The sequence below is a fragment of the Poecilia latipinna genome, unplaced genomic scaffold (assembly GCF_001443285.1).
Source record: "Poecilia latipinna isolate Pla-1442-1.1 unplaced genomic scaffold, P_latipinna-1.0 Scaffold437, whole genome shotgun sequence".
NCBI lineage: Eukaryota > Metazoa > Chordata > Actinopteri > Cyprinodontiformes > Poeciliidae > Poecilia > Poecilia latipinna.
This window is the reverse complement of record NW_015113053.1, coordinates 1-10,528: the sequence shown is the minus strand read 5'-3', so window position 1 is coordinate 10,528 and position 10,528 is coordinate 1. Positions and strand designations below refer to the sequence as shown.

The window sequence follows — 10,528 nt, the reverse complement described above, 5'->3', positions numbered from 1 at the left end:
CTTGACAAGTTATCCAATATTGTAACGACCTGAAAAAATTCTACTTATACAAAACAAAAACAATTATCAACCTGCTTTTCTTCAGTATTAATTATTACTAATGGATAAACTGGATGCGTTATTGAAATACTTAAATAACAAAAAATAAAAACAAAAAAGTTACCAAGTGTTTTACTGGGGAACTTAATTTAACTCAGTTTACTTTGAACTATTTGGATGTGAAGAAAAGTGAATAGAAAGTATGCTGCATCTTTCCTTGTGCATAAATGCATTAAACAAGTGTAAATATTAGACAAAGATAACAAAAGAAACCGAAAATGTGGAGTTTATAGAGAGTGTTTATTATGAACAGGAAACAAAATCCAAACCTACGTGGCATTGTGTTTCAAAGTGTGTCAGAACAGTAGAGAAATCAGGCTCCTATTTTAATTTCTGTAGCCTGAAGATTTTATATTCTAAATTTGGAGAAAATAATGAACAAAAACGGATTTAGAAGTTTCAATTGAAAATCAAATAGACAACTGTTATTTTTATTAAAGACTTTTGCATCTTCAATTGAAAATCAAATAGACAACTGTTATTTTTATTAAAGATTTTTGCATCTTCAATTGAAAATCAAAAATGCTATAGGTTTTTGGTTTTTCATCACTGGTTTCTAAATAAACCAAAACATGCACAGACCTTGCACTTCTTCAAAGGTTCTTCCTTTTAGTTCTGTTTTTAAGTTGGTGCCATATGTAGGCCGAAGGCCTTAAAAACACCAGTCCACAGTCACACATCAACGGCATCCTGCACTTTTTATTCTCACTTTCTTTCACTGTCCGTCCACGTTGATTTCCTCTCCATGGTTTACCGTTTATGTGGCGCGTTAGAAGTTTTGCTCCAGAGAAAGTGTCACCGCAGCCGACGCAGATGTAGCTCAAGGCCTCAGCGTGCTGAACGCAGTGTCGCAGGAGGTGCAGCTGGTGCCTGAATGCGCGGCCACACTGGCAGAGGTAGGAGCGCTGGCCTCGATGGAGGTAGCGGTGGCTGATGGCGAAGGAAGGTTGTCGGAAGACGGCGCCACACTGCCTGCAGCGGCAGGGCGTTTTAGAGCGCCATCCTGTGTTCATCCGCTTCATCAGAGCCCACTCTTGGCTCTCGTTCTCAAACAGGGCTAAAATGGAGAGCGTTGAAGAAGCTACTGCCTCGGAGCCCTGAGCGTCTGGAGTCGGGGTGGCGGGATCTACATGAGCCTGACCAACACATAGATTCCTCTTAGCAGCCTGGGTTTGGATGCTCGTGGCTCCTGCCAACAAAGATGAATCAGCAACGATGTACTGTTTGGTGCTGATTTCAGATGAGTGAACGTTGGTCAGATGGATTGACAAAGCTTTATCAGATGAGAAGAAGGATTTGCATATTTTGCATGCTTTCGGCATCGACTCGGAGCAGAAGAGCACCAAAGTGGATTTGACTCCCCTGGGACACGGGTGGCGGCTGAATGAGTTCTTGGTGGGGAGAACCTGACCACAGCTGTGACACAAGTACAGAGGCATGTGATGTTCCTGTAGAGCGTCCTCAGTAAAAAAGTAGTGCTTGCACAAAACACACTGAAACTTGTCCTTCACCCCACGGCAGTAAAGCAAATGGCGCTTCACCGACCTGAAAGGTCCCCGACCGCACTTGCTGCAGGTTTCTCCATTTTTGATGGGGGGAGGTAGAGCAGTTTCCTCAGAATCAGAGTTTTCAGAGGTTTCACAAGAATCGGACGTCTTCTCATCAGAGTCACTTTGGGTGACAATCTCCTCATCATCCTCACCCACTTCGTATTCCACAGTGTACTCAGATGCCTTGGGATACATCTCCAACATTTAATAAGTACTTAAGGTTTGATACTGAGCAACAGCGATCAGATTTTGTGTTTTGTTGCACAATAATATGACTAGAAATGCTCCACCATAAGAGAACACAATTTAGAAATAAGGAAAAGGCTGCAGTGTGGCTCTTTGCATGCCCCCAAAGTTTTCAGTAGGTAGAAAAAGATTGATGGGACAACAGTCATATGGCTGCATTATCCAGTGGCATGGTGTGAGCCTTCAAGCAATGAAAACATTTCTCCAGACCTGGCAGAGGCTTTGGATTTTGCAGTTCTGAAAGTGCAACATCAAGCTGCAGATTTGTTTAGCCACTTGCCAAACATTTGGTGTCTGACTGTTCACGATTCACCTGCGAATATGCAGGTTTACCCACTGCTCATCAGCGGCATCAGACACACGGAGCTGCCCAGGGCAGCCTCTGGCTCCCTGGAAATTAAGTAGAGAAGGTTTCATCAGTTCTAATTAGAATTTGAACATGTCTAACATACACATCTGTACCTCAAAAATTACATAACGGAAAAATTATTTTATCTAAGTAATAGTTTTTAAAAATATTATACACATTTATTGCACACAGAACAATATATTTCAATTATTTCTGTTAATTTCAATGAAGTGAAATTAAAACCCAAATTTTTTTTTTTTAAATGTGCAAAGAACTACAGAAGAGTGATATTATGACAATCTCTGAACAACTTTGTGTAAGACCTCCAGCCACCTGCCACTGACAGCCTTGGGAAGTATGGTAAAGTTATTGCTAAAGAGTCTGACTATTCACAATGTGCTGCATCCAAGCAGAAGCATGTCAAAATAACTAATTTTGCTGGACGATAAATCATCCCAGGAGTTATCGCAATAAACGATAAAACTGTTGTTTTGAGACCATTTTCAAGTAATATGATGGCAATGGCATAATATTGCAAAAACTCATTTGCAAAGATCAATAAACACTAAAACTGGTGGACATTTTAAATATCCAAAATAAATAATCAAAACATTGAAACAAGTAACATGAATGTTAAAGTTTTTGTAAACAAAATGATGATGATTTGGGGGCAAAGATCTGTGGATCTTAGTTCATTGTGTCTACCAAAGTCCTTTCAGCCATCTACAAGAAAAATTTACATTTCATCTAGAGCTTTATAAAGATGCTGATTTTATTTCCCAACAGCACTTGGTACCTTCTCACACCCCTAAAAGTACCAATTATTTAAAAACCAGAGAATTATAATGCATGATTGGCTAGCAAGCTTACCTTAACTAGGTGCCATTATTAGGAGGAAGATGAAAGTCATCAGACAAGCTAAGAGCTGCTATTAAAGTAACCTGAAAAGCCATGCTATATTGATGCAGTATGAAATTGATGACTATGAAAGGAGGCCATAACACAAATTATTTGATAACATATATATTTTTTTTAAATGTATTATTGGTCTTACATAATATTCCAATTTTCTGAAATTTTGGTTTTCATTTGTTGTAAATAATTATCTAAATGAACGGGAGTAAATGGTTTAAATATATCACTCTTTATGTTCGTATCATTTTTCTTTATTTTGCTAAATAGCATTTGAACACGTCTCACTCTCTCACGTTCTTAATATGTAATACGTAAGAGTACATTTTCACCATTATGAATCTAATTTTATCCACTTATAAGGAACAGTTTTGTTCATGTCCAAGCTAAGTTTGGTTTAAACATTAAAAGTTACCATTTACGAGTTAACTTTTCATATGTGTGTAGCCTTACGGCGTGGTTAGCGTCTACTTAATACGGATTTTTCACACTTTCTGTCCATATGCTTTTAAAGTGATACACCTTCGCTCCTAAGAATCTGATATCTGGTTTCTATCGATTTACAAATTATTAAATAATCCTAAAAAGACCAACACGTACAATGTCAACATTAATTGTTCATAATTTTCCCTCAGCCACGTGTAAATACTAAACCGAATGTTAAAAAGTATTTCTATTTACAGCAATGTTGCTAGGTAAATTAGCAGTATATCTAACTACTTGCACAGGTACTGTGTACTTACCAACGGTTTTCTCTTGGTCAAGGGTGAGCACAGAAAATATAATTCCTCACATGAGATAGATTTAAATAACAAACATTTCACACTTTGAAAAATTACGTTTATGGCGTGCGTCAGAAGCTGTGGTTTAAGTAATATTATAAGTACTGAACTTCACATCAAAACGGATAATAAATATATATTTTAAAAAAAAAAAACTCAGATATTTTCAAACTGGGGGAAATTTCTTGATGGCGTCCGAGAACATACCGGTTCCACCCACATCCTGTGTAGACCGGAAGAGGAGAGTGTACAACTATCGCAATGCATAATTATGTTCAGAGTACCGATTCTACTTGAAATCTGACTTGACAATATATTCGACCGCCATTAAAATTTACAGTTTTGTCACATGACTTTAATATGTTTTAATGTATTTTGTTGAGATTTGTGTGATAGGCCAACAATTAAAATAGTGCATTACTTTGAAGTGGAAGGGAAAGGTACAAGGTTTCAAAAGTATTTCCAAATGAAAATCCGAAAATGGAGAAAAGTATTTGTACTTACCCCGTGAGTAAATTCTTTGTAGAACCAGCGGTTGATGCAAATACAGAAGCAAGTCTATTAACAAACGTTATAAATAAAATAACGAGTATATATATATTCATATAAATATTAGCAAGAGGAGAACACTAAGAACATATCTAAACAAAACCGATGTGTCGCGACTCATAGTGAGCGGAACTAATTATAAAATGCACATTTTAGTACGAGCTTGTTTGATAAACGGAAAAGGCTGTTTGTTTAATTGCAAAGCGATTTACACGCGAGCGGAGTTATATAGTTCTTAACTATTACCGCCCCTGCGTACTGTCACGGTGAGCATAAGATTGATAAACGAGCATACCACCCGGAAGTGCTAGCTACATTTGTTTACAAGTGGGCTATACACATCGACATTGATTGAAACTATTTAGTAATTTGTTTAACTGATTTCCTACCGTTAGATATTGTATATTTGACAGCTGCTAATATGTCAGAGTCCGGTCACAGCCAGCCCGGGATGTACGGACAAGGGAGGAGAAGGAGGCGACGCCGGGGAGAGAGAGATGGACCCCCTGGACAAAATCTGTCTGGCCCTAGCCGCGATCGGGAATACCAGCCGAGAGAACGAAGGGTAATACCAACACACACTTTAAAGTAGGAGCCACGTCCTGTTTATAAGATAAACTGTTAACATATGTATGTGTGCAAATTTGTGGTCAGGATGGAAGTGAGGATCCACCAGGCCCCCTCATCCAAAAAACACCCATTATTCTTGCAAAGCCTCCAAGTGAAAGGGTAGGTCAGTTTGTTTTTATTTAGCTGCTTTTTAGAAAAGCCTTGTGGCATAGCCTTGTGTCTATGACAAGGCTATTAGGGTTTCTTACCCTAATACCACGTGATCATTTCTTATAACGTTTTTGCTTTGGGGTATTTTTCTAAGGCCAAACCATCACAGAATGCACCTGTTAGTGGAGCTCCACTCCTGGAAAAGCCCATAATGCTAATGAAAGCCAGGGATGATGGAGGGAAGCCAGGGACACCTCCTGAGGCAGCAGCTCAATCCTCTGGTCCTGGACCTTCCAAGGTAGAAAGGGAAGGTCAGAGACCCACACAACCTGTTTATCAGATCCAAAACCGAGGAATGGGGGCTTCTGCATCTGGCAATGCTGTAGACCGTAAGTCAATATAGCTTTAAAACCTTCTTTTCTGTTTCAGTGGTGTTTAAAAATCCCTATAATTTATTTTATCTCCAAAAAAAAGGTCTTCACTCTACAGAAAGTGAGGAAAACAGAATATAAAGCTATTAAACTAGCAGTGTCTGTATATTTATTTATTTAATACTTAAACATTTACTGTATAAACTTAGAAAAAAAAAGTTTCAAGATTTCTTAACTGATATTTAGTTGCATAACCACTTTTTTACAGTACTCATGGGCAGCTATAGACTTTGATCACCATGGACCTGGTTATTTGTTGAGGCATCCCTTTTGGCTAGCATTCAATCTATTTAAATGGTAGTTTTCCGATTTGCAGTTTAAAATATTTGATACCTGATTTACTGAGCATTTCAGAGAGCCTTGCACTGTAACCAAATTTTCAGCCTCCAACCTCAATGGCTGAACTCCAAATTGCTCTTCCTTTGAATGCAGTCCTTTCATTGAAGCAATCAGAAGGATCCTTGTCACACCTATTGACAAACAGTTGTGACAATGGCTTCCTATTACTCCACTACACCTTCTAGTTATGTATTTATTGTTATTGTATGAATATAATCTAAAACTAAACCCAGCTGAATGTTGTGTAATAGAAGGGGAAATTACTTCTTTGTTTGTGATTTTCAGCCATGGTCGGTCAGTCTAAACTCCTCCATCCAGAGAAAATGAAGCACAGTATTAAGCTGGTGGATGATCAGATGAATTGGTGTGACAGTGCCATGGAGGTGACGTTTCTTTTTATACTACGTTTAACTTATCAACGTGTAGTCGTGGGTTAATGAAAAGGTTTGATTTAAAGTGTGCAGAATGAACTGAGAGAAAGTTGTGTTTTGTTGTGATGTGCTGCAGTATCTGAGGGACCAGACGGACATGTTGGTGGTGGGAGTCATTGGCCTGCAGGGAACTGGGAAATCAACCATTATGTCACTGCTATCTGCCAACACACCCGAGGAAGATCAAAGGTAAGCTTGGTGTTAGCACCTAGAATAAGACAAACCTTACACTGTTCTCAATTTCATTCATTTGATGTAATTTAACTTATCAAATGAATGAATCATTAACTTATACTTTTATATAAGCTAAATGATAGTTATAGTGAAATCCACCTCCATTAGATGCATAATGACTAATGTTTTACTCTTGATTTTAATTCTGGATCATCATTAACTGTACATATGTTTAACTCTATTTTGTCACTTTGTACAGTGTAGCTCTAGATTAATAGGGAGTTTAAGTACTCGTGCTTGTGTGTAAAACGTCTGGTGCAATGCATTTTGAAAAAAATGAACCTGCATTATGGAATCTCAGTTTATCTAAACTGATATGCAAGACTAAAACCAGACTCTTTTCTCAACATCATCTCAGCATATAAGACTGTGAAGTATGTATTGTATCAGAAATATAAGAATTTTATTTCTGGTTAAACTCTCCTGAAATTAGTTTTCCCATAAAACTAAGTCTAAAGCATCACAAATGAATATTTAATGTGGCAGGTTTAACACTATGACTGTCACTTGTTCATAAGCAGAAATATTTCCAACCAAAAAATATCTGTGTTTTTGTAACAAAGGTAAAAGTGTAACAACCTTTTTTTCAGTTCGCTGCTAGACAGCAATAGGTGGACGGTGGCAAGAACTACATTGGCCTCATGATGCACTTTGACATACAGTGTCTGTAGTCTATGTGTTCCAAGTCTGCAAAATATAAAAAAAAAAAAAAAAATATTCTTTATAAATACAATGTCTCTTCTACTTTTTACATAAAAATAGTTGCGCACTGTTGGTGGAATAATATTTTCTTCTGTGCAGGAGTTATGTCTTTAGACCCCAGAGTCAAGAAATTAAGGAAAGGGGAGGCAATCAGAGCACAGGTATAGATTTCTTCATCACTCAGGAGAGGGTCATCTTTTTGGATACACAAGTAAGATGTTTGTTTGCACGCACTCTAATTGAGGATTCAGAAGAACTGAGTAGGAGCTTTATTTTTTGTAAATGCATCACTTCTTTTTTTGTTTTTTTTAGCCTATTCTCAGCCCGTTTATACTTGACCATGTTATCAACAACGACAGAAAGCTGCCCCCAGAGTACAACCTTCCTCACACATATGTGGAAATGCAGGTTTGTATCTGTCCTGCAGAGGGCAGTAGGCTATAGAGTATGCAGTATGAATCTTTACCTCAAACCCTTTAATTCATTCTTGAATGAAAGTCACACAAACAGGCTGACTCATTTATTCCTTTTAAATCTGCCAACAGTCTCTTCAGATCGCCGCCTTCCTGTTTACTGTGTGCCATGTAGTTATAGTGGTTCAAGATTGGTTTACTGACATAAACCTGTACAGGTAAGCACTTGTTTTTGTGTTCTTTTTGATTGCTTAAGCTTACAAGAAAATGCAAGACAGAGTGATTCCGACTACAGCCAGAACACCCCTTTCTAAAGCAATGCAAAGTATGTAATTTATGTCTTTTGAGTCATGATTCTGTACAATGGATGTTGTGTAATGTTGTTTGTTGGTAGGTTTCTGCAGACTGCTGAGATGTTGAAGCCTTCCACCCCATCTGCAAGTCATGACAGCACCGGCTCCTCCGGCAGCGACGATGGTGCAGAGTACTATCCTCATATTGGTGGGTGTTCTTCTGGAGCCACAGAGGCACTGTTCCATATCAACCATATTTATTCATCTTGAAAATAAGAATGTCTCTACTCCCCCCACCCCCCTTCGTCCAGTTTTTCTCCAGAATAAGTCCAGACGAGAGGATTTCTGTCCGAGAAACGTTAAGAACATGCATACGGTGGTGGACAAATTGATGGCATATTCTCATCTTAAATACAAAGGTGAAAAACTCTACAAATACTTTTCTAAAAATGTTTGCTTCTAAAAGCAAAGTATTCTGAAATATCCAGTTTAAGCTGAAGCTATTGATAATATATAGCGGTTGAGTCTTTATTATTAAGAGTAAAGCAGTTGTTGCAATATGAGATTCAACGTCACATATGCTTCAAGATAAAAAGCATAAACTTAGGTATTTTCTCAACCAATATTTGGTGTTCTTCACAGGTACATTGTCTATGTTGGATTGCAACATTTTTCCTGGACTGGAACAGGAATACCTTGATACTGAAGTCAACATGTTTCTGCTTCCGGCCCAAGAAAATGATGGAGAGGATAACTTGAACAAAACAGGTTGGTTAAAAAAAACACATTTATATCAGAAAGGGAACACTTTGTCTTCTGTCACTGATTTAATTTCTTTTTCCCACTGTTTTTAGGAGCAGGAACATATCCGCTGTTCTCTCTGTTGCCGGGTTACAGAGGTCACCCCACCTTTTCCACCATGGTCTCCAAGCTCCGCAGTCAGATCCTGGCCATGCCTCGCTGCCAGCTGTCCCACACCATTCTCACTGAGAAAAACTGGTAAATATCTCACACTGTTTCAGTGTTTGTGTTTTTCTACTTTAATCATCACTGATTTTTTTTTTCCTATACCACAATGTAAAAGCAGAGGAATCTCAAAAAAGCACATTGTTTTCCAGGTGTAAAGTATTTCCCAATAGGTTTGGATTTTAATAAGCGTTATAGTCTCTCAAAAACTGAGTATTCTTTACTGCATCTGTTAAACTGTAATAATTTCAGTACAGTTGCAAATGTAACCACATTAAGTGTCAGCATGGACTTGCAGAGCTTTGTATCCTCATCTTTTTTTTAAATCTAATTTCCACCATCTTTATTTTGATGTTTTTCTTTCCAGGTTTCACTACGCTGCACGTATCTGGGATGGTGTTAAAAAGTCATCGGCCCTCTCAGAGTACAGCCGCCTCCTCTGCTAAATTTTTGATCTTCAGGATAATTTTATATTGATATTATCTGAAGAGGCATCTGAAGAGAGGGACTCATTCACTCAAATGATGCACTGTACAGTTTAACTTGCTCCACACAGCAAAGTGGTGGAGGAGGGAGAATGTTAGAAGACAATACTTGTGGAGCAGTGTCTGTGGTAAAAACTATTTGTAAATTCTATTTCAAGAAAAACACAAAATTAAAAAAAAAATGTTGAATTAAACTGATTTAATGTGTCTGTTTATTACAATAGAAGACTGTTACGTTATTATGCTTACTGTAATGTTGACTAAATCTACGGTGAATTGTAAATAGTCTTCAGGTGTACGTACACGCTTTATACACATGGCTTTTAAAAATTCTAATGTAAAATTAATGTATTTTTTGTTTTCTCAGGTGTAATGACAGTGATTGTTTGTGTAGTTCAGTTTTATTTAAGCTTAATTTATTGTGCCTTGTCTATGATTGACACAATCATCTGTACAACCTTAAATGTTTTTAGAGATATCCTTACTTTTTTAATAAGTGGCACAAAAGGATAGAAAATATCTGAATTTGAACATATCACAGCTTATATTTTAGTGGTCAAAAAAGGACTTGTTTAAACTATCAAAACGTTACAGGGACTGAGCTACATATATATAAATAGCAAGGTTTTATTTTAATATTATAAAGATGAAGTTTGTCAAAATCTGTTTATTTCTTCTTATTTTATTTAATAAGCTGTTTCTCCAGATATTTTTTATTGATGTATTAAGTTCTGTATGCTGCTCTTGAGTTAGTGGTTACCATAGCAACCAGTCCTCACATTTTTGTTTTTAAGCGTGTTGCAGAAGCTGCTGGACTGATGTTTACTACCAACTTCCCTTCCTATTTTGTTAGGATAAATACAGTGTGTGTGTATATATATATATATATATATATATAAGATCAAGATAACAAGGAGGGAAGTGAGCCAGCTGTCAGAGCTCCTAAGGGGTGCAATGAAAAGATCAGTACCCAAGAAGTACAGCCAGATGCCCATACCTGAAGCACTCGAAACTGCCAAACAAAGGC

The 10,528-nt window shown here is 37.5% G+C and overlaps 2 protein-coding genes across 4 annotated transcripts; one reads left to right on the top strand and one right to left on the bottom strand.

Annotated features, from left to right (window-relative positions):
- Positions 1-320: 320 nt before the first annotated feature.
- LOC106951041 (zinc finger protein 616) lies at positions 321-4,620 on the bottom strand. 2 transcript variants are annotated; one of them, XM_015038302.1, is made up of 2 exons: positions 4,443-4,620; positions 321-2,285 (listed from the first exon to the last, which is right to left on the bottom strand). In XM_015038302.1, exon 2 carries the CDS (start codon positions 1,851-1,853, stop codon positions 693-695), a length of 1,161 nt encoding a protein of 386 aa, XP_014893788.1. In that variant the 5' UTR covers positions 1,854-2,285; positions 4,443-4,620; the 3' UTR covers positions 321-692. The 2 variants fall into 2 exon arrangements, with proteins under 2 accessions (XP_014893788.1, XP_014893787.1); XM_015038301.1 differs by lacking the exon at positions 4,443-4,620 and adding an exon at positions 3,900-4,382.
- Positions 3,088-9,697, top strand: smg9 (SMG9 nonsense mediated mRNA decay factor). Of its 2 annotated transcripts, none has more exons than XM_015038299.1 (14): positions 3,088-3,211; positions 4,901-5,052; positions 5,142-5,216; positions 5,362-5,596; positions 6,263-6,360; positions 6,485-6,597; positions 7,444-7,555; positions 7,657-7,752; positions 7,890-7,975; positions 8,152-8,258; positions 8,362-8,469; positions 8,693-8,818; positions 8,905-9,049; positions 9,384-9,697. In XM_015038299.1, exons 2-14 carry the CDS (start codon positions 4,909-4,911, stop codon positions 9,460-9,462), a joined length of 1,524 nt encoding a protein of 507 aa, XP_014893785.1. In that variant the 5' UTR covers positions 3,088-3,211; positions 4,901-4,908; the 3' UTR covers positions 9,463-9,697. The 2 variants fall into 2 exon arrangements, with proteins under 2 accessions (XP_014893785.1, XP_014893786.1); XM_015038300.1 differs by having other exon boundaries at positions 3,089-3,211; positions 4,916-5,052.
- The last annotated feature ends 831 nt before the right edge of the window (positions 9,698-10,528 follow it).